Source organism: Plasmodium sp. gorilla clade G2 (genome assembly GCF_900097015.1).
Source record: "Plasmodium sp. gorilla clade G2 genome assembly, chromosome: 8".
Taxonomy (NCBI): Eukaryota; Apicomplexa; class Aconoidasida; order Haemosporida; family Plasmodiidae; genus Plasmodium; species Plasmodium adleri (nom. inval.).
The window spans coordinates 982,650-1,009,366 of NC_041700.1; the positions used below are offsets into that span (position 1 = coordinate 982,650).

General features: G+C 21.4%; 1 protein-coding gene across 1 annotated transcript; it reads right to left on the reverse strand.

The window, feature by feature from the left end:
• Positions 1 to 533: 533 nt before the first annotated feature.
• On the reverse strand, positions 534 to 25,730 carry PADL01_0825300 (E3 ubiquitin-protein ligase, putative; the record flags this gene model as incomplete). The annotated part of the gene is made up of 1 exon (XM_028681606.1): positions 534 to 25,730. The coding sequence occupies one exon, from the start codon at positions 25,728 to 25,730 to the stop codon at positions 534 to 536; it is 25,197 nt and encodes an 8,398-aa protein (XP_028537967.1).
• Between the last annotated feature and the right edge of the window lie 987 nt (positions 25,731 to 26,717).

Below are 26,717 nucleotides of genomic sequence, written 5' to 3' on the forward strand. Positions count from 1 at the left end.
ATTAATTAATGACTCTTAAACGTTTATATAAAATAAAAATGAACACATATATATATATATATATATATGTATGTATCATTTATTTTATCTTTTTTTTTTGTAATAATTTATGCACTATTTTATTTATAATTCATTTTGTAGACATTAACATACAATAGTATTATTTCATTTTTTTTTTAAATGTATATAATTTTTCATTTTGTTATAATTACCTCATTTAAATTTTTTTTTTTTTTTTTTTTTTTTTAAATTTAAAATTTTTTAAATGTTTAAACGTTTTTTTTATATTGTTATTGGGAAAATAATAATAAATTTGCTTCACGCAATTAAATATATGTAATATTAATATATATTAAAAAATAATAAAATAATAAAACGAAATATATATAGATTGTAAAAAGAATGAAGTAAATTTTTAAGAGTAAAAATAAAAATTAAAAAAATAATAAAATGGTAAAATATATATATATATATATATATGTATTAATATTTATCATAGAACAGATTTTTTTTTTTTTTTTTTTTTTTTTTTCTTATATGAAACCGAATCCTTCTTTTCCTTCCATGATAGCCCTTATTAACTTACTTTTTAATAATTCCTTTGAAGAATATTCTGGTAAATCAAGTTGATTAAAACATGTATGTGCTGTTGGTAAACGGTCTTCTCCATATGCTTTATAAATAATCATTTTTTGTGCTCCTCTCATACCCATAAGATTTTTGAATCCTCCTAATGGTACTCTACTTGTACCGGTAACAAATTGTAAGAATGATGCTTTTTTATTTTCATCAAATTCTTGTAATACATCCCATAACCAAATAATTTGTATAGAATTAGGAGTATAATTATGATATTCTACATTTTCTTTTAAATCATTTAAATCAATTGTTGGTATACCACTAATAAGTAGTTCTAATTCTTTATCATCAAAAATAGATATTAGTTTTGGTTGGATTAATTCTTTAAATCCATCCATAAATGCTTCTAACTGTTCTTTTATACTATTAGTTACTTTTAATTCACATAAGAGTTCAATATATTTATGTTTATTTTCATCAGTTACTGGAATATTTCTTCCATTAGGTATTAAATCTATAACTTTTGTTTTTCCAAATTCATCAATTTCTGTACTAAAATTAATTTCTAAATTTAAATCTTCTAATTTATATTCTGATATCTGTATTAAACTATTATAAAATTCAGGATCTACTGATTCTGCATCTGCTGGTAAGATTTTTCTACCAAGCATATGTTTATAAAATGATCTACAAAAATATGCATCAATAACTTGACCATCATATATAGCTTTAGCTATAAACTTTCCAACAAATTTAAAGAAATGTAAATGATCAGGATTTATATATGACAATGGATTGGGATGATTAAATTCACTTTTCTTTCCTTCTCTACAAAACAAAGCATAATTAGGATTAAATATTTCTTTTGCTAAAATAGAATACCATTCTCTTGTTAATCCACCTGCATCTACTCCTTCTTCATTTTTAAAGGTTACTACAAGTTTTCCTTTTAAATCATTACCAGATTTATTTCTTAATTGATAATATGAATCTGTAAATACCTTTTCTCTTCTTATACTTAAACGTATTGGATCACTTCTTATTCCTGATTTTAAATATTTTAATTTTTTTCTTAAATAATGTCTTTTATTTTCAAAATTAATACATGAAGAAGTCAACTTAATTAATGATTTGAAGTTATGATGTAATAAAATAGGTGTTTGTTTTATTAAGCTATTAATAACTCTTCTATTGATATAAACAAATTTTATTAATTTTTTATGTCGGCTGCTTATTGTTCCTTCATTATCTTCTAATTTAATTTGTATATATTCATCGTTATCACTTTCTTCTTCATCATCTTTGTCATCTGTTCCGTCATTATGATAACTACTATATTGATCAACACCTGCATCATTATCATCATCATATGTATCACTATCTTGATATTCTTGTACTTCTTTATGGTTTGATATTTCGTTGGATATATTGTTATTAAAACTATTAGAATTATTTTCATCCACATTGTCATGATTGATATTGGAATAAAATTGTTCGTTATTTCTATCATTATTATTATTATTATTATTATTATTATTTTTGTTTTTATTTTTATTTTTATTTTTATTTTCTTTATCGTTTTGTTTTTCTTGTCCATCATGATTACCACATGCCATTTCTTCTCTTTTGTTTAACTGTTGTATATTATTATTACTATCATTTGTTTGATCCTCATTTAATTTTGTCTTTTTCAATTTATTTTTTACCAATTTGTCTTGTCCTTCAACACTATCTTTTTCATTTTCATTTACATTTTCATTTTCAACTTCATTATTATTCATTGAATCATCTTCAGTATAATCATTTTGGTTTTTTTGTGTTTGGTCATATTTGCTATGTTTTATTTGATCACCTTCTTCTTCCTCTTCTTTTTCTATCAAATTATTTGTAGACATTTTTCTTTTAATTTTATTCATATTAGTTGAATTACTATTGATTTGAGAATCCTCAAATATTTCAGCCAATAAATCTTTTGTACTTTTATATTTTTTATTCTTTTTCTTGATCATTTTCTTCTTATTATATATGTTTATATAAAATGGGCTATCATCATATGCCAACTTTTCATTAATTTTGATGCTTTCTACATTTAAATTGGCTACTTTTTTTTCTAAATCTTTAAATTTTCTTAATTTATATTGTGATACTAATATAACTTCTTCAATAAATAAATAAGCTTCCATTAATGGTAAGAGATAATTTAAAATGGTTGGAGGTGGTTCATCATCATTTTCTTTTTTCTTTTCATCGTTATTTTCATTTTCTACATTTGTTAATAATTCTTCGCTTTGTATATTACTTGATAATCTATCATTTGAATATATATCACCATGCTCTGAAGATTCGTTAGATGAAGTATCTGTATTAAATAAGGTAACTCTGTTTTTGTCTTGTGTATCAACTAAATTGTTATTACTACTATTATCTTCTTTTTCATTCGTTTTATGTATATAACTCGTTTGTAATTTATCATTACTATTTTGTTTCTTATAATCATCTTTAGTTGTGGTTAAATCTTTATAATAATAGCTATCTTTAAATTTATAATTTTTATCAATCAATGAATTATTAATAACTTGCATGGTTTTATTAAATTCTTCCCATAATAAATCAATATTAATTGAGAGAAAAAAATCTGCGCATATATCAAATTTGGTTTCTCCATCGATTGTTGTTTTATTAATATGTTTCTCATTATCATTTTTGATTGTTTCATTGTTGATATCATTATTTTTTACAAGGTTCATCTTATTATTTGTTTCGTTTTCATTTATATCACATGATATATTATGTTCAATATTATTCGTTACATTGTTCATTATAGTAGTATTACAATCATTTGTATTGGATATATTACTATTTATATGTACCTCATTATTATTAATATGATCATTTTGTTGAACAGGTATATTTACACCTTCGACGTTTGATATATTATGATTCGTATTATTTAAATTAATCGTATCACTTTTATTTGTTAGACCATCTAATATTGTGGGTGCATTAAATAGTATAGTAATAACTCTATAGAAGGCAATTAATTTTTGTTCTAAACTATCAGAATGATCAACAGAATATATATTGAATGTTTTATTGTGAATTGAACGAACAATTTTTTTTAAATCATAAATAATTCTTTTTATTAATACATGAGCATGACGTTTAAAAGATCTCATAATTATATCTTTTAATTTATAATGAGAAAAAAACATAACCATAATTTGTATTAGTGATGATATATCTTGTTTATGTACTTGTTCTAAATTATTACTTACATTATTATTATTATTTGATGTATTATTCATATTATTAATCCATAAAAAGTTTGTTTTGTAATTACATATTAATTTACATAAATTACGTAATGAATCTTTTGATATAACTTCTAATAAATAATATGGTTTAGAAATTAAATCCTTTTTATCTATATCTTCATCTATTGGTTTTAAACGTTTTATATTTAATAATAATTCTTTATCAATTTTAGTTGAAGAAAGGAAATTTTCTTTTTCTTTATTTTGTTTTTGTTTTGTATCTTTATTTTTATTTGTATTTTCTTTATTTGTAGAGCCAACATTTTTTTCAACAGTTGTACTATTCTTATCATTTGATATTTTATTATTATTACTGTTGCTATTATTATTATTATTATCATCATCATTTGTTATTTCCTCTTCATTATTTTTATTTTCCATGCTTATTATTTCTTCTAAATTTTCTGCATATACCCATCTTGTAAAATTTGCATAATTATGATTTTCTTTGGCGCAATTAATTAATAAATTATAAATAACTGATAATAAATGACTCATTAATTTTTTAGAGGTTAAATATAATGATGAATTTAATAGTTTGAATAAGATATTTATAGGATATTCATATTTAGATATATCTACTTGTGGGCTCATATTATCATTAATGTTAGTATTATTTTTATATATATCTAATATTTCATTTTTGTTCTTTTTTTTTTCATCCATCTTTGGTCTTTTTCTTTTTAATTCATATTCTAAAATGACAGCTTCATCATCATATTCTTTTTCTTCTTCTACATCTTCTACAACTCCTTTATTTTGATAATTTCTTATTTCATTATTATTCTTCTCTGCATTAGTCCTTTCATTCTTTATCATTTTATCTTCATAATATGGAACATCCATTAAATTATTATGATCCTTATTAATATTAAGTTCACCTCCATCATCTTTTTTAGTTACCATGTTTTCATCTAAACAGTTCGGCATAAAATAAGATGGGTGTATTAAAAATGTGCAAAAGAATGAAGAAATATGAGGCACGGTAATGAGTAATGACTGTACTTGTTCTAGAACCCTTTCTGCTGATATAGATGCAGTAATAAAATAATTATCTGAAAATAAACCATAATGTTTCTTATTCATATTATAATATAACATTTTTGGAGGGAAATTTATAGAATTTAAATATACCACTGATGGATTATTTTTTTTTGCGTGTAAATCAGCTGATGCACACCATAAAATGTTCATAAATAATTGTAGTGTATATATCTTTGTTTTTTGATATGAACATGTTAAATTACAAAATAATGTAAACATTATTTTTTTATTAATTTCTTTCTTTAAAAATAATAATCTACATATATCAATTAAAGCTTGAAACGAAACTGGTTCTTCTACACATACATATAATGATGAAGTTCTTGAATTATCAGCATTAAATCTATTCAAAGAGGGAAATAAATTTTTTAAATATTTACTCAATAACATATCATCTTCTTTTTCTAAATATTTGTCATCATTCATAACATGATAATTATGATCCACATTATTATTATGATGTACATTTCTATTTTGGTTATTAATTAATAATCTTGATTGTTCATTATTATTATTGTTGTTGTTACTATTATTATTATTATTGTTACTATTACTATTATTATTGTTGTTATTATTATTATTATTATTATTATTATTGTTGTTGTTGTTACTATTATAATTACTACTATTATTACTATCTCCTAAAGGCAAACCAGAAGCCAGTGAATCATTTGTTCTAATACCCATAATATTATCAATAAAACGAGTAACTGTTAAACTGTCATAATTTTCATGACCTGTGTTTATCATAATAACTGGAGCATTATTTTCATTATATGTAATTCTAATAAAATTATTTCTCTGCATATTTGAAAGAGAATTTCTTAGAGGTAAATTCAAACGACGTCTATTATTAAGACTGTTTCGATTACCTCCAGTAAAAACCAGTCTATTACTATTTCTATTACTTCTATTAAAATTGTTCACAATCATATTATTATTGTTAATAATATTCATATTATTAATACTATTAATATTGTTTATATTACTTATAATATTTATATTATTATTGTTAACATTATTATTATTTAAATTGTTTGATACACTTCTCAAAGCACGATTACTAATTCTAACTTGAATATTATTTCTTATATTGTTAATTAAATTTGCTACATTGGAACCGTTTATATTGCTGCTGCTACTACTGCTGTTATTATTACTACTACTAGTACTACCACTATTATTATTATTGCTTACATTATTTGTATTGCTTACATTATTTGTATTGCTTACATTATTTGTATTGCTTATATTATTTGTACTGCTTACATTATTTATATTGCTATTATTATTCACATTGTTAGTATTATTTGTGCTGTTCGCATTATTTATATTACTTGTATTATTTGTGCTGTTCGCATTATTTATATTATTCGTATTATTTACACTGCTTGTATTATTTGTATTGTTTGTATTATTCACATTTTGTGTATTTCTATCACTTACACTTCTGTTATTTGTACTTGTAGTATTTGCTCCATCATTATTTGAAATATTTTGTCTATTTCTATTATTTGCATTTAGAGTATTATTACGATTATTTAATATAACTAATCTTAGGTTCCTAGCTTCTTCTATCATGTCTTCAGTTAATGTTCTTATAAATCTTATACTAGCTGTTGATAACACATCTCTTCTTAATTCAGGTGTTAAGGAATCTATAAAAGAAATATTAGTTTCATCTTGTACATCAGTTCTTTCAGTTCTATTTCCTATAATTCTTTTTTTAATTTCGGATCTAATACTTGATGGTAAAGCTTCTAAATAGCTTTTTTTTATACTATTATATATACGAATATTTTGTTCCTTTTCATCATTCGTATTATTTTGAATATTTGTACTATTATCAAGATTTTCCATTGCATTTTCATTAGTACGTCGTTCATTATTTTCTGTAACAGAATTATTCGTCGTAGAATTAGCACTTGACAAATTATTATTATTATTACTATTATTATTATTATTGTTATCATTTGTTATATTATTACCTGTTGTGTTATTTGATAGGTCATTTGTATTGTTTTCATTCGATGCATTATTTTCTTGGGCTTTTTTATATTCTTGATATTTCAGATAATTCTTATACATTTTAATTGATATTGTTTTCTTGTTTTTTATATTATCCTGTGCCTTTTCATTAATAGCTGTTAAGGTAATATTTTTTAAATTTTGAATTATAAGTTCATCAATTAAATTTGATGGTAATTCTAAAAGAAATGATCTATCAACATTTAAGAGTTCCAAAAATTGAGATTCACTTATTCCTAAGGAACAGCAAATTATAAGAAGTGATTCAATATTTAAAATATTATCAAATAATTCGTCATAATTAATATTTTTATAATCTTCTTCATTTTCTTCATCAATATTATTATTATTATTATCATTATTATTATCATTATTATTATCATTATTATCACTATTATCATTATTATTATCATTATTATCATTATTATCACTGTTATCATTATAATCATCACTATCACTATCATTATCACCTTCGTTAGGGTTAAATCCATTATTTGTATTATTATTATTATTATTATTATTATTATTCAATTGAGTATTTTCTGGTTCGTTATTGGAATTTATTTGTACATTTGTTATATTATCATTTTCATTGGACTCAATTATTTCATTTTCTTCATTCATGTTTTGTTGTTTATCATTTGTAGTAGCAGTACAACGAGATAATTTTTTGTCCTTGTTTTCCTTTTTATCTTTTTTATATTGATCATCTTTGTTGTTGTTTACATCCTCTGAGTCATTTTGATCTTCATTATTGGATTTTTTATTATCGTTTTCTTTTATACTTTCTTGTAGTTGTTTTTGTTCCTTTTGTTTTTTCAAGGTTTGAATAATTCTTTTTTTCTCTTCAATTAAATTTTCTAAAGGTAATTTAATATGAACCTTAGGTATAGTTTTGCATAATCTATTATACATCGTATTACAAATAGCACTCTTTAATACTTTGTCATTATCAATAATAGCATCAACCATATTAAATTGCGCTTGATTTTTGTTATATTTTTTAGTTAACATATCTGTTTTCTCAATTTTAGTACCTTTATCTTTTATTTGATTTTTATCTTTATTTGATTCTGAAACTTGTATTTGCTCATTATTCGTAACTCCACTCTGTGATATATTATTATTATTATTATGAATATGATTATTTTCGTTTGTTCTTTCGTTTGTATTATTTGTAACTTGGTTGGTGGGTAAATTATTACTATTATTATTATTATTTGAATCATTGTTATTTTGTTGCATTGCTGATAAATTTTGAACTATACCATTTCTTATAATAGATGGAACAATATTAATAGCTCTATGTGTATTTAAAACATTTTCATTATTATTATTTCTAATATTGCTAAATATGTTTCTCAAATTATTATTTCTAATACTACTTGTTATATTGTTCAGGGTATTATTTGTTATGCTATTAGGACGATTTATATTTCTATTGTTCCAACTTGCTCTCATGTTTGTATTATTGCTTGATGTTGGTAATGGAGGGAAATTATTTAATCTTTCTACATTTCTATGAATATATGGAACACTATTATTTCTATTAAAACGATTATCATATAAATTACGGTTTTCTGTTATATTATCACCTATAATATTATAACTGTTCTCTTCTATAATATTATTAAAATTATTATTTCTTCGTACACGATTAGCTCTATTTTCCAATGATATAATTTCATTGTTTAAAAGATCATTTGCTCTTATATCTGTACTTAATAAAGTTGAATATAGTTGATCCATTAAATTTTCTATATTAAGATTGGTTATATTATTAAATTCTTCTACACTTTCAGTGTTGTTATTATTTGATACTACTGGTACTTCTTCTGCATTATTTGCATTATTTGATTTATCTGTTTTTTTTGAATCTTTATTATCAGCATTTGTATTATTACTATTACTATTACTATTATTATTATTATTATTATTATTAACTTTATTGTTGGTTTCTTTTATTTGTGTCGAGTTTATTTGTCCCGTTTCATTCAAATATAAGATACTATTATTTTCATTTAATAATGTATTTATATCCCTATTATTAGAACCATAAAAATGATAATATAAATCAATAATGCTTACATTATTTTCATCTACATTTCTAACATTTGTTGTACTTTCCGATGATTCTAACATGCTTTTATCTTTGACATGATATGAATCATTATTTTTAATATTGTTTTTATCAACTTTTATATTATCATTAATATCATTTTCAATATTACTCATATTATTAACATTAGTATTATTAATTTGTTCATTCTTTATTTTATTATTTTTATTAATATTTTCATTCTTATTTTCTTCTTTATTCTCTAAATTGATGTTATTTTTAATTGTACCTTTTTTCTCACTTTTGGTTTGATCTTTCTCATAAATATTATTAGAACAACTATTTGCATTTACATTATTACATAAATTAGTTTGTATATCTACATTATTCTGAATGTTACTTGCTAAGGTGTTAGGAAGAATATTATTTTTCGTTTCCATTGTATTATTATGTATCAAACTGATATTATTTGAAATATTTTTATTTTTATTATTATCTAATAATGAGGAATTTATAGGATGATCATGTGCACTATTTTCAGTATGAACAGGGACACTATTATTTACATTATTTTCTAAAGCATCTCTTTCGTTTGAAGAATATTTATGATCTGTACATGTATTATTAGATATATTTGAAATATTACCATTAATGTTATATTGAGAAACTGAATTCATATGATTTGTATTGATATTTTCTTGTAAATTATTAATATGTCCTATATCATTTGTTGCATTCATTCTATTTCTCATTTGATTATTGTTTACAATTTGGGTCTGTACATTAACAATATTACTAAAACGGTTATTATTACTTGCATTATTATTATTGTTGCTATTATTGATATTATTATTGTTATTATTGTTGTTGTTATTATTATTATTGATATTATTATTATTATCCACTTCGTCTACATAATCATCATTATATTCATCTATATCATCATTAATATTATATGCTCCGTCTTCTTCTAATAAGATATCTAATATTTCATGCTGATTTTCATTACAATTTAATAAAGAATTATTTACATTTATTTCGTTATCTATTAAATCTGTATTATTATTATTAGATCTAATATTATCTACATTTTGATTAACATTATATGTACTATTATTTATATGAAGTTCTTCTTCATCTGCATCTTCTTCTTCTACATCTTCATATTCTTCTTCTCCTTCATCTTCATCTTCTTCATCATCTTCTTCATCATCATCTTCTTCATCATCTTCTCCATCATCTTCGTCATCATCATCATCTTCATCATCATCATCTTCATCATCATCATCATCATCTTCGTCATCTTCATCGTCATCTTCATCGTCATCCTCTCCATCATCATCTTCTTCATCATCTTCTGTTTCATCTATTTCTCTAATTCGATGAACATTTTGTTCATCCATATCATTACTACTATCCGAAACCAAATCCAATCTTGATACAATGTTATTATTATTATCATCCATGTTCGATAAAATTTCCTCATTTTCATCTATTTCATGAGGAAGTAATAAATCGTTAGAATTATCATATATCTGATCTTCATCAATTTCATTTCTATCTTGAACCAAATAAGCATGTACATGTACATTTCTATTATTATTATTTTCTTCATTACTATTTCTTTCAGCAGCATCCTCATCTTCAATGTCAATTTCATCATATTCATCATCTAAAACTTCTTCATCATCTACTTCATCGTCTGCTTCATCATCATCTTCTATATCATCTTCATCTTCATCGTCATCATCTATATCATCTTCATCATCTTCTTCTATATCATCTTCATTTTCCATATCATCATCCATTTCTTCTCCTTCTTCTTCATCTTCATCTACTTCAACTTCTTCGTCATCATCTACTTCAACATCTTCGTCATCCCTTTCTACATCATTTTCCTCATCATCATTAGACATATCGTCATTTGCTTCATCATTTAATAAATTATTATTACTATTATTATTGTTATCATTATCATTATCTGTTTGATTATAATACTCATCATTAAATAAGGTTTCGTTTTCATTATTTCCTTCCTCATCGTCATTTTCTTCATCTTGTGCTTCTTCGTCGTCTTCTCCGTCCACTACTTCGTCATCTTCTTCTTCTTCATCTTCTTCTTCCTCTTCATCATCATCTTCTTCTTCTTCCTCACCGTCTTCCTGATTTACTATTTCTTCCTCTTCCATATAATCATCATCCATTTCTTCTTCGTATTCATAACGAATATCATCATCTTCTTCATCACTTTCACCATTATCAAAAATAAAGTGTTCTTCATATGAGATATCCGAATCATCTGAATATGGAATATCTGAGCATTCAGAATCATTATTACTTGAATCCGATCTAAAGCGGACATATGATGGGTTTAAAAAGGTAACATAAGAAACATTTTTTCTTCTTTTGTTCCTTTTTATTTTTTTTATTTTTGTATTTTTCTTTTCATTAAGTTTATTTAGTTTTATCATAAATAATTTATTATTCTTCGTTTTTATAGGATATCCCATGACAGGTGCAGATGTTAAAACGGATAGACATCTAATTATGGAAGTGGCTACATTTGCAAAATCTTCTTTAGAATAATCTAATTTATTTAATAAATTACATAAAGAGTTTCTAAACATTATAAGTTGTTCTCTGTTATAATAAAATGTTTTGTTGTTATCATTTTTTTTATCTTCATTATCTCCGTCCCCATCTTCATTATTATTATTATTGTTGTGATTATTATTATTGTTGTTATGATTATTATTATTGTTGTGATTATTATTATTGTTGTTATGATTATTATTATTGTTGTGATTACTATTATTGTTGTTGTGATTATTATTATTGTTGTTGTTATTGTTATTATTATTATTATTGTGGTTATTATTATTATTATTATTGTGATTATTATTATTGTTGTTATTATTATGATCATTATTATTATTATTATCATTATCACGATTGTTACCCATAAACTTGTCTTCGTCACTATTATCACTATCGTCATTTTTTTTATTTTTTTTACTCTTCCCTTTTTGATGTAGTTGATATTGTTCCGATATATTTTTCTTCTTATTTATACATTGATCATCTTCTACAATAGAAGGCTTTTCAATTTTAATATTCTGTTCCTCATTCACGAGTTTATATAATAGGGAACTTACTGCATATGTGAAAATATCCATAACATTAGAAAATACATGATCATTGTCTTTAATATTTTTGTTTACATTATCTTTTTTCTTTTGAAAGTTAGAATAAATTTTAAGCAAGTGCATTATTTCTAATACAACCTTTTTATGTACATCATAATTCGCATTATGTATATCAAAAATTAATTGAATAAAATTAAGTATATGTCTTAGATATGTCAAATTTTTATTTTCATTATTTCTTAAGGCATAATATTTTTCCATATTAGGATAGTTTTTTTTAAATGTATTTAAAGAGTATGGGCTACGTAAGGAAGGATAATTGAGACAAATAAATTGTGGTAATATTCTCTTGAATAAGAATATTAAAAATGGCGTAAACACAATATTATTTGAATTATTAATATTAGAAACATAATCTATCAAATCCATATTATGAATATCAGTTATATATTTCTTTTCATATATAAATGGAAATAAACAACTTCTAAAAGTGAAATTTGATAAATCAAATAGAGAATAATATTGCATATAATTTTGTAAATAATATTCTGATATTTGTTTATATGTATGTGTATTAATAGAATCACAACGAATTAATTTATATAAAACATTAGACAAATCCATAATTGGATATTGATTTTTATTATTTTCATTATTATTTTTTGTTAATAAATAAATTGCTGAATCATCATTTGTATTATTATTTACATTTATATCTGTATTATTTTTATTCTTACTTGTTATACTATAATTTGAAATCGATGAGATGTTACTTAATCTACTTTCTTTACTAATTGTTATATCATTATATGGAAAAGATGAATTATCTACATATAACATACTTCCTTTGAATTGATATATACCATATTCTCTTTGGAAGAATGATTTGATAATTTTCTGATTAAAAGAAGCAGGTATTTTAATTAGATATACTATTAAATGTTTATAAGTTTTTAAAAGTAAGTTTATTATAAATAACATATTATCAGCTGTTAAAGCAAAAGGATACATAACTTTATATTCTAATTCATTATCAAAATCTGCATCAGTACCATATATTTCCATTAATGTTTTATTAAATTTCTGTTTTTCTTCTTTTCCATTTAATTTAGCTAGTCGAGTTTTACTCTGTATAATAGTAAACAAATTCAGAAAATCTAATAATGTTGCTAGAATATAAAAATTATAAAAATTATTTTTGACATGATATTTTCTTAAACATCTTGGACTAAAAGCTACTTCAGATAACATATAAATGGATTTTATATGTTCTGGTATTGGTAAAGTATTTAAGTAATAATTATTATTTGATATATTATTATTATTATTATTATTATATATGCCATTCATATTTTCATGATTTTTATTTGTTTCTTTTATTTTTTCTGTTTCATTGTTTAATAAATCTATTTTAGTAAAATCTTCCAAATTCATATTATTACTAAAATTGTTTATATTATTATATTCTATATTCATATCAAAATTCATATTACCATTTGTGTTCAATTTAAAATTTGAACCTTTCTTTTTATCTGTATTTACTTGGATAATAGGATCAACTTTTTTTTTTTTTTCTTCTAAAATTTTGTATGTATCATCGACATTCGTATTAATACCAAATTTTTCTAAATCGTTTGTTTCACTTTTCTTAACATATTTTAAATTTGGGAAAAAACATAAACAACTTAATATATCCTCATAAATTTGTGGGTTTTTAAATATGAATGGATATAATGCTTGATTTAATTCACTTAATGATACACCTAAAGCATTAGAGAATTTAGCGTTTTCAATTACTTGTAAATCATCCTTTTTCATAAAACACTTAACAGGTATACCATGAGATGCAAAATATGATTTTAAATTAGATTCCATTCTATTAGCTATAACATAATTATCGGTAAAGCACTGAAGTAATATACTTATTAATATTATTAGCATATCTTTAAACTTAACTTGTTTTGACATGGTTAATAATATACCTAAACTATTTCTACTCATATTATTTAATATTAAATCATTTAAATCAAAATAAGATAATTTCTGTTCATAAAAAATGGAACTTTCTCCCTTGAAACCATCAAGTGAATAAAATGCAGGATCATTAAAATTGGTATTATTGTGATTGTCATTATTATTATTATTATTTTTATGAATTTCTTTCTTGACATTTATGTTGTTATTACTTATCAGTTCTTCCTTTGCCATATTTCTTGATGAATTAATTATTATATTATTATTTGTATAAGACTTTTCTAAACTGTTTTTATTATCATCATTTTTATTTAGATTCTTTGTTTTATTAATTTGTCGCATTTGTTCTTCTATTTGAAAAACTTTCTTAAAATTTTTATAAATATTTGGAGGAGAATAGGTTATAAAAAAAACCACATTATTATATGTAGTAGTCAAATATTCAATAATTCTTAATATACTTAAACATAAATGTGAATTATATCCTTTGAAAAAATATAATGTATCAATACATATTTTTATAATATTATGCTGCTTTTCTGTTGATACGTATCTTACATTTTCCATATGTGTTTGAGGTAATTTAATATTATTAGGTAAATTATAATTACTTGTACCCACAGTTACACTAGTTCGTCTTTCATTTGTATTAAATACTACCTTTTCTGATTTATTCATGTGACTATTATTTTTATTTAACATACTATAATGTTCCATTTTCAAATTATTTAAAAACATATTTTTATCTTCATTATACTTTTCTTCTTTAGTCTTTTTAATTGTTTTCTTATTCTTATCATTAAAATTGTATAAGGAATAATTAATAATAATTTTATACAAGCACATAAACAAAGGTGCATAAAAACATGGAGGTTTTGAGTATAAGGAAATATATTTATTTTCTTCATTTTCTACCATTAAATTATTATTTGTTTGAGTTTTTGTCATAGATACTGAACTATCTACATCTGCTAAATTCCAATATGGAATAAGCATATTATGAGTTTCTAAATTTTTATTTATAACTAAACCTTTGTTATACATTATATTTATTTTTTCCTTTTTCATTTCATTATCAGATATTACATTGTTGGTATTTGTTATTATGTGATTATCACAATTTGTGTTATTTAAATTTTTATTAATATTATTATTCATATGAATTTTATATATATTATTTGCATCATTATTAAGATTAAAAGAGGCTTCATTCATATAATTATTACAACAACCCATATAATTGTGCTCATTATTATTATTGTGCACCATTTTGTTAGTATTAATATTACCATCTATTTCCAGAGATGATGATACCATAATTTTATCAGCACTCTCTAAACTAGAAGCAGATGGATCCATATAATTTGTATTTCCTTTACTTTGAGATAATAATTTATTATATTTTCTTTTTCTTTTATTTTTTTCTTGATTTTTCTTTGATAATAGTTCTTGTTCATTTAAACTCATATCCACATTTTCAGCATTACTGACATTACATGATGACACATCATTTAAGAATACAGATCTACGTTGCTCTACATCATGTTGTTCCTTCATTTTTTGGTTATTATGTTCTTCATCATTATCTATTTTTCTTACATTTTTATCAAGTGCTAAAAAATAGTTAACATTATTTTCTATACATTTTATATATGAAATATTAAATTTTTGTATAAAGAAAATACAATAATCGAGTATGTTTCTATCCATATTTAAAATTAAATTCTTTGCTATATTATATTTATGAAGTACATTATATAATGTAAAAAATAACATATATAAACAAAAATGGTATGAATAAATTTCCATATCTTTTTGTGATTCATAAATAACATCAATATCTCCTTTTGCATATTTTGTTCCATATATACAATTGTTTTCATCATTTAAATCATTATTTATGATATCAGGAGAATTAGTTAATATCTTTTTGTTTTGATAATCTTTATTATTTTTATTTTCATTTTTATCATCCAATAGGTTTGAATTATTACCTTGATAATAGTTCAATGGATTATCATCACTATGATAACTATTATCCAAATTATTTAATGGGTAATTTAATAAAATATTATTTCCTATAGCATTACTTGCTCTATTTCGATTATTATTTAGATGATTTATATTACGCATATTATTATTTGTATCGACAATACTTAAATTATTTATATTATTATTATTATTATTTACATGTATATTTGTGGAAGGATTTATTTCATTAACAGATATAATATTATTATTATTATTAAATATATTATCATTTGATCTTGTATTAATATTGAGTGTAATATTTGGGGATGTTGAAGTAATTATATTATTACCTATATTATTATTTGATGATGTATTGGGGTGATTAGAATTATATATATTTTGTATATTTCCTGAATCTGGTAATTTATTTCGTATAATATTTTTATTATCTTTTTTTTTATCCTGTTTTATATTCGAATCTGAATTTTTAAGTCCTTTATTTTTTTTTTTATGTAAATTCATAAACATATGATGGCAATGATAGAAAGGTTCATAAGGTATACCTTCATCATTTTTCAATGTTTTAATTTTTTTAGAAATATTTTCTATAAAATAATATAATATAATTATTTTTACATCTTGATGATTAAATATTCTACTTTTATTACTATTTTTATCATGTATAGTTTTTTTATATTGATCTAAAAACAATTTAACTGTTTTTTTATCAATATCTATAACTAGGAAACTAAGATATAGGTTCATAAATGATAATTCATTATATGGAATAGTAAGCATAATATTTATAAGCATATTAAAAATATATTTATATATATATTGTTTTAATAAAAGATATTTTTCTTCATTCCAAAAAGTTTTTATATAATTCTTTTTTTCATAAGAATTAAATATATTTTTTCTTAATGATTTCAAATAATATTGTATATAAAATATCATATCTCTTTTATTATTAGGATTCATAATATTATCATAATAATAAATACGTGCATGTATTGAATTATCCTGTGCTTCTTTGAGTAAATCAAACATGAATGGAAATTTTTCTAAAATGTATTTTTCATCTTTATAAAATATATCTTCATCTTTTTCTTCATCCACTTTGTTATTACAATGATAGATATTATTATTACACGAATTATCAAATGTATTACTATTACTATTACTATTATTAATATTATTATTATTACTATTATTACTATTATTATTAATAATATTAGGTGCTACACCATTTGTATTTAATGTCTCGTGGGAAGTCATATCATTCAAGTTACTATTATACCCACGACATTGCATGATGTTACGTCTAATTACTATATCATCATTTTTTCTATTACTAGAATTAGAAAAAGTATCACTACTATTTCCATCAAACTCTGAATAGGATGATTTCATATTATCCTTAGTTTTTTTTTTTTCTGACATAGTTTTATCTATACTCATATTTGAGAAATATTCTTTTTCTTTAGCCTTATCTAAATAATTCAATGTGCTATCTAAATCAGTTGTACCTGAATAGTTCAGGCAATCATAAATGGTTTTTTCATCAAATCCCATTAATCCCCATTCTTCTATTATATTAACATTTGGATAATTAAAAGCATCTTTTTCTTTATCTTTATTAGCTATATTTTTTTTTTCCTTATTTTTTTCCTTCATCCATAATTCGTTGAGTTTTGGTTCTATTTCAGTTGAATGATGAATAAATTTCAAAATGATTTTTAAAAAGTTATAAATAATATTATTGCTAAAATTTATGTATATATTATTTCTTCCTAAATTACCAATTTTTACACTTGTACTATTAATATATGTTAACCACATAAATATATTATTTGATATATCACATTTTACTGATCTTATAGTATTAAGTATATCAAAATAATCTAAAGAAAATAAAAAGTTATTATTATAAGAAAAAGTACTACTTTCTGTGTTACAATCTTTTACCTCATTTATATTATTGATATTATCCTTTTCAAATGTACAATAATTATTTTGATCACCATTTATTTTATTATCAAAGTTTAATGATTCATTGGTATTATTCAAGTTTTGTGTATTTAAAATATTTGAAAATCCAGAATTCATATTAATTTTTTCACAATTTGGATTAGTATTATTTTGTATGGATATAAACCCATTAGATATATCATTATTATTATTATTATTATTTTCTTTTACTTTAATTGCCGAATTTGTTTGTTTACTACACGAATTTGTATTCATATTTTTATCCCCATCATTTTCTTTTTTATTTACATTTGGATCAACACGTTGTCCCTCAAAATGTTCATGTATTTTTGTTAAGGGATGTAACATTTTAGAACAGAAAAGAATCATATTAAATTTGCCTATATTTATTAAACTTATAAAAAAATCTAAGAATGTATTTATTGATTTAACTGTTATTTGTAAATAAGTTTTTATTGTATTAACATCAGTATCTGCATAATATAACATAAGTCTAATTAAATATCTTACAAAATATGTATTAGTACATGTATAATTTCTACTAATATGTATTGGTATATAACTAGTAAATTTGGAACTACAATTTTGTTTATTTTCCTTTTTTTTCTTATAATATAATGATAATAATGAAATATATACACTCATAACATAATTAAACATATTAAATATAAAATCAAATGTTCCTACTTTGTATAGTAAATCTAGAAAATAAAAATAACTCACAAATTCTAACTTATTATCAGATAATAATTTATGTAATATATTAATTATTTCTGAAATATATTTTATAGTTTTTATTGGTGTATAATCTTGTATATGAATAGAAACTTGTTCCATTTTTTTCTCATTAAATTTGTTCTTTTTTAATCCGTTCTTTTCTTTATCTTCATAATTTTTATTATTACAATTATTTTCATTTAATGTTTTGTTTTTATTATTTAAAATATTTATTAAATTGTTAAGATTTATGTTTTCTAATCCGTTAATATTTCCTGTATTATTACAAAGATATGTTTTATTATATTTACTAAAATTATTTATGTGATTAAATTCTCCACTTAAACTATCAACACATTTGTCATTATTATTATTATTATTATTATTATTGTTGTTGTTGCTATTGTCAACGTTTACGTTGTTGTTGAAATTATTTATAGAATCCATTAAAGATACTTCGTATGCTTCTTCTTCAACATGACTCATATTCTTATTAGCACAATATTCTTTATTAGAATATTTATTATGATATATTTGCTTATTTGTTATTACACTTATATTTGAAAAATTGAAATTATATCTTTTAAATAATATATCTTCCATATAAAATGTCTCCGGATATCCACTTTCTATATTTTCTACATTATAATTCATATAGGGCGTATATGAATAATCGTATAAATTAAAATACTTGTCTCCTTTCTTACATTCCGTTTGATATATATAATTATTAACATTAATATTATTACTCATATGATCAATGGAACTATTCTTATTTTGATCCATCATGTTATAATGACTCATATCACAGGAAACATTATTTGTTGAGACATTATTTCCACTTTCATTTTTTATTAAATTATTATCTTGCATATCTCGTGACATTCTTCTTATATAATTTTTACATACATTTTTTGAAGTGTGCATATTACTTTTATGTTTTTTATCATTTAATTTATTTAAATAATTAATTTTGTCTTGTGTTATATGATCTGATAAAATATGATAAATATTATTTCCTTCTAGGTAAGTATTTTCTTGTATAGGTTTACTAACAACAGGTACATTCATCATACATTTTGTTATACACCTAATTATACATAAAATATGTTTTTGTTGCATAACGTTATAAAATATGTAATTAGGGCTTGTCTTCATTTTTAGCTGCCTAGTATGACAAGCTAAATTAATCATAATAAAAAATTTTTTAATAACAACTAGCAAAGATTTTAAACTTTCACACATAACATACTTGGATTCATATGGATAACTTGTGTGCATATGAATATTTTTATCATCTATATAATAATCATTGTAATCGCATCTATCTGCTTTGTTATATTTGTTATCTCCATGATTTAATTTATTTTTATATTCTCTGGATTTGTCCTTGTATATATTATATAATTTAGAAAAATCTACAACATTGTGTGAATCATGTGTGTTACATAAAATATTGCGTTGTATATTATAATAAAGATTCTTATTATTATTATTATTATTATTATTGTTGTTGTTGTTGTTGTTATTATTATTGTTATTATTATTATTATTGTTATTATTATTATTATTATTATTATTATTATTATTATTATTATTATTATTATTATTATTATTATTATTGTTATTATTATTGCTGACATTATTTGTAATGCTGCCCACATTTTTACTTGAATGTTTGATATTGCTACGAACAACAGGCTTTGTTGTATTGCTCTTCCTTAGTGATCGTTTTATAGATTCCTCTGAATTCGAAAAATATCTCTTAAATTTAGATTTCTCCGTTTTTCTATAATTTGCTATATCAGATGGTGTTTTAAAATTTTTATTTTGATATTTAGTAAATTCTGATATAACATGAGAAAAAGTATATTTATATATGGCTTTATATACCTTATCATCATTGTCAATTTTTTTTAAATTATCAATAAATTTATAATCGTTTGCATCATTATCTTCATCACATATAAAATGTATTTTTTTATGTTCATTAGTGATATCATATAAATGATTATTAACAGAATAACAATATAATGAACGACTACAACCAAATAAATTATATAAGAGATAATCTGATTTATTTTGATTATTTCTAATTGTTCTTTTTACATGTTCATGTATACATATTTTATCTTTTAATGGTAGAACAATAGTATTATTTAAATCACTTGTTTGATAAAAATAAAGTGTAAAGAAAAAATCAAAAACACTTTCTATAGAAATTAAAACATCTGAGAAAATTTCTAAAATTTTTCTATTGGATATTTCAGGAGAATCATATAACTTTTCTTCATTTCCATATAATCCTTTAGCATCTGTATATGCTGATATTAGAAAATATAAAATATTAAATAAATGAGTAATATTAGTTAATAGCAATTTATTACGATCTATATATGGTCCACAAGAATTTCCTTTCTTAAAATATTTATTATTATCCACATTGTATTTGTAACTACTTTTATAATTATATAGATCTTTATATATATATACTGATTCATTATTATTATGAATACTATTAGAAGACTTACTCTTATATTTATTATTTGTATTTGTTTCCATTTTTAATATATTTCTAAGTTCAGCTTTTTTTACTATTATTATATTTGTACCTAAATCGAATATAAGTTTATGTCTTAATATAAAATTGAGATATTGCGTATACATAATAAAATTTGTAAAATTATATAAGGGATAAAGAAATTGGTTATATAAGTTTTTAAATGAAGCATATAAATAAATTTTCATAATAAGACTATATATTGGATGATACTCAAAAATGTGTATATAATTTGGTGGGAAACAAGGTAGATTTGTAAAGTTCATTAAAATTTTTAAACCATTCAATTGTATAAAATTTTTAATCCATGATGTTTTCATATATGATAAAATAAATCTACATAAAATGGATAATCTATCTAATAAGAATTTATCTTTTCTATATTTATATCTATTTAAATTTAAATCTTTTAATTGCATATCTTGTAATTGTTTTACTGAATTTTCAACATATTTTTCAATATAATTATAATCTATACATTTCCAATATCCTAATTTTAGACCTTTTAATAATACATTTTTTAATAATTTTATATGGAATATTAAAAAATCTTTCATAACAAAACCATAATTTTCTAATTCATTAATTATATTTCCAACAGATACTGCAATATCACCAAATCTATCAAAAAAAAAATAATCTCTTTGTATAACAAAATGAAAAAGATTATATATTGGTGTATAATTAATTTTCTTCATAGTTGATTTTCCAATACTATGAATAAACATCAGTGATAATAATGATGGTACATATATTAAGACTGTTTCATCTTTTAGATTTTGTTCAACAATACCATTTAACATAATATGTAATATTCCTTCTTTTAATAATGTTGATAATATAGTTGGATCTTCATATATATGTTCATATATAAAACCTAATATATATCCATATAAACATAATCCAAATTTATGTGGAAATCTTAATATATATTTAATAATTTTTACTGATATATAATTATTTGTAAATATATCTAATAAAGTATCTGTTGGTGAATAACCTTTAAGAGCTAAATTTAATGCTTTAATAATCATTTTTATTATTTTCATTCTTTCTTGATATATATATAATTTCATCCAGAAATTAAATCTATTTAATAACAGTTCATCAGTTACTTCTACATTTACATTGTATGTTTCAAAAAGTTTTTTTAGTGGTTTATCTTTTATAGAAAACATGCTCTTATCATCATAACATTCAACATTCCAAATATTATCATCAACTGTACTTTTATCAATATTATTATTATTATTATTATATATAACATTTTTTAGACTAGCATCTGCTGAATTATTTATCTGATTATTTTTATTAGGGCATGTACTACCAGACATATTAACAGAAACATTCATAATATTATCACTATTATTCATATTTTTAACATTACAAACATTTTGCATATGATTTAAAATATTAAGATATTCCTCACGCTTCCTTTTTATATATATTTCTTTTTGCTCATTACTTTCTATAAATTCTTTATCATAACGTTCATAATTAAATGGTTCAAAATAAAATCTTAAATAATCTTTTCTGTTCAAATGATAAAAACTATCTGACATCATAAAAAATTCATATTGAAAACGTGATAATAATATTTTATATAACTCTTCTTCATCTTTAACTGTGAAATAAAAATTTGGAGTGAAGTCTAATAACGTTTCCATGATTCTTAATAACAAATGTACAATTGGCAAATTATGTGTAGAACTATCTAATAAAAATAATGGGAAAAATTTTAAAGTGTTTTGTTGAGCTATTGTTAATATAGGACATGGTTCCATAATACATGTATGATATAAAGTTAATAATTGTAACATCATAGAAATTTGTTTTTTCTTTTTACGGAATTGTTTAAAATATGATTTAGTAACTTTAAGAAATTCATTTTCACCATTCTTCTTACAATTCTTTATATTATTAATAATTGTTTCTTCACTGATATAATTCTCATATTTTATTTCATCTTTTTCGATATTACTTTCACTTTGGTGATTATTATTATTATTATTATTATTATTATTGTTGTTGTTGTTGTTATTATTATTTGATTGACTATGACGTATATAATCTAAAATATTCAAATGATTGTCATTGATCATGTTGGGAGTATTATTTATATAATCAAATATGTTCATATTATCAATCGCACTCACACTTTCCCCTTGATTATTAACACTTCCAAAAGTAAAAATAGAACTGTTATTACTATTATTATTATTGTTACTATTGCTATTACTATTACTATTACTGTTGTTGATGTGGTTCAGGGATGAACCATCACTTGATTGTACGTTCATATTCAAAGTATTAATATCAATAGATGTTCCATTAGAATTTAACATATTTGAAGAAACTAAATTCTGCATTTGATTCGCTTCAACAGTTCCTAATGTCTCCAATGGCACTGATGAGAAGACATTTTGTTCATTCATTATGTTAGATTGATTCATTACATTGCTACCATTATAATTAAAATTTAAATTATTATGATTTTCCTCTTGAGCATAAGCTCGTGGTGTAAAATATTGTTCTTGTGATGGACTAACAGATCTATTTACTGGATAAAAATAATTCATATTATTATTTATATGTTGAGATGCTTGAACTAATGAATTGATTTCCGTATTATTCGTATTCAACATATGTGGTGGAATAGAATCTCTAAAAATGCTCATTAAAATGTCGTTATCTGATAATGTATAATAATTTAAATTATTATTACTATTTATAATATTGTTATTACTTAAGTTATTATGAGTATTGTTATTTGAATTGTCGTTGTTCATAAATGCATGACCAGTAGCTTCCTTAGGATATAATGAAGTTTTAATATTAGGATTACTTTTTCTTATATAATATTCATTTATATCATTTATACTATAGACTTCTCTTTCACTTTCATTCATAACATATAGTGGACATATATCCTTTTGAAAGGTAAATGGAGATAAGAAATAATTTAAATAATATTTAAATATACTAATGAATAAACCACTATGTAATCGTAAACCTAATACATCCGAAACGACCTTATAATATAAATGTGATTCAATAGATGTAATTAATAAATCAAAAATAATACGTAATGTATTAAAATGTACAAATTTATGATATTTTAAAAAGTATAATAATTCTTCTAAAAATATACTGTTATTAGTTACAATTTGAGGTGACACTATGGAAGTAATAGACAAAGAACCTGATAAAATTAAATATCTTAAATTAAATAATTTCCTTCGATATTTAGGACATATTAAACCAATATATATTCTTAATTTATGCCTTAAATCATACATATACTGTTCAGGAATGTTATAGTTTTTCATAATATAATCAAAGGCATTATTTAATATATTTTGTGCTTCATTATATTTTATATTTGTTGGAAATAAAGATGTAAATGATATATCTATATTATTAATATTAATTTTTTGTACATCAATATTATTATCAATTAAATCTAAGAAATATTTATTTTCTACTTTGTTATATATATTCTTCATATATTGCTCATTTTTTTTGTCATGTAAATAATATAAAACTAAACCAGATATATAATTATTATCATTAATTCTACCTATATCATTATTTATATAGGGATGTAAATGATCTGGTATGGGAATATTAATAATAGATCCTACAAAATTCACGATTTCATTAATTTTATTTTCATTTTTTTTAGTTTTTTTTATAAATAAATAATATATATTTAATATTTCAGCACATAAAATAGATAATTTAGGATTAAAACTCCATAAAAGTAATATTAAATGTTCAATTGAATTATATTTTGTTTTATTTAAACAATTGTCTAGTATATTATAAGTAAACCTTAATATTTCTTCGACTAATAAATCAGAAGGTATAAATTCTTCTTGTCCATTTTCACAAGGTGACTGACACGAAATGTTAATATTATTATTATTATTATTGTTATTATTATTATTATTATTGTTATTATTATTATTATTATCATTATTATTATTATTATCATTATAATTGTTGTAATTATATTCCAAGGTACATCCCGTTATCCTCTGTATTCGATCACTCATTATTATATTATCACTGTTCTCATTATCACCATTATTGTTACTTTTCTTTTGCATTATTAATTTATTGTGTATTATATATTTCTTCAATAAGTCATCAAATCTATTCAATACTGGAGCCCATGCTAATAAATCTGATTTTAACCATACCCAATCAACGAATGAAAATAAATGACCTAACAAATGTTTATCTTCACATGTTGATAATATGTGAATAAAAAACTTCTCTTCCTGACTTAATTTATCTAACATTAATATGAAATTATCATCTTTGGGTATAGGTATTTTCATCTTGTACTCATAATATTGACGATTAAGAAGATAAACTAAAATATATAATATTAAAGGGAAAAATTAGGTACTATCAAAACAAAATGATAATTAATTATAAATATATAATAAAATTTTAATAATTACATATACATATATATATATATATATATATATATATATATAATTAACAATATATCTTCCTCTTATATAAAAAAAAATAAAAAACACAAATATCTATATTTCTTCTAATTATCAAAAATATTCATATATTTAATACGACACTTATATAAAAGTTCATGAATACATATCTATATATTTTCTTCTCATAATATGTAATTAACTCAATACTAACTAAAATATAAAATAATATGAATTGCTAAGGTATAAAATTTTCTATCCTTACATATATATATAATTATATATTCTCCTAATTATAAATAATAAAAAAACATATATATGTTCTTAAAAATTTTATGGGCAAAAAATTAAAAAATAAAATAATAAATACTTATATAATCTTCAAGCATATATAGTTTCTCTTCAAATAACAAAAAGGTTATATAAATATATATATTATATATATATATAAATAACATAAATATATATATGATAAATATATATAATAATAATATATTAATCCTTTATTATATAAAAGAACGAAATATATAATAAGAAAAATACAAACTTCATTTTTCAATTCATATTTAAATAAATAATAAGGAAAAAAAAAAAAAAAAAACACATAATTATGTAGATCAGTTATAAGAATATTAGATTCTTATTAATATGTAAAATTTTAAATTATATATATCAGTATTATTATAATGTATATAATAAATAATACATAAATATATATATATATAAAATAATGTAAAAAAAAATATATATATATATATATATATATATATACTTAAGATGTGAAGGGTAATAATTTTATGTATAATATGGTAAATATATATTTATTTTTCATACATAATTTTTATAAATATAAAAAAGAATGAATAT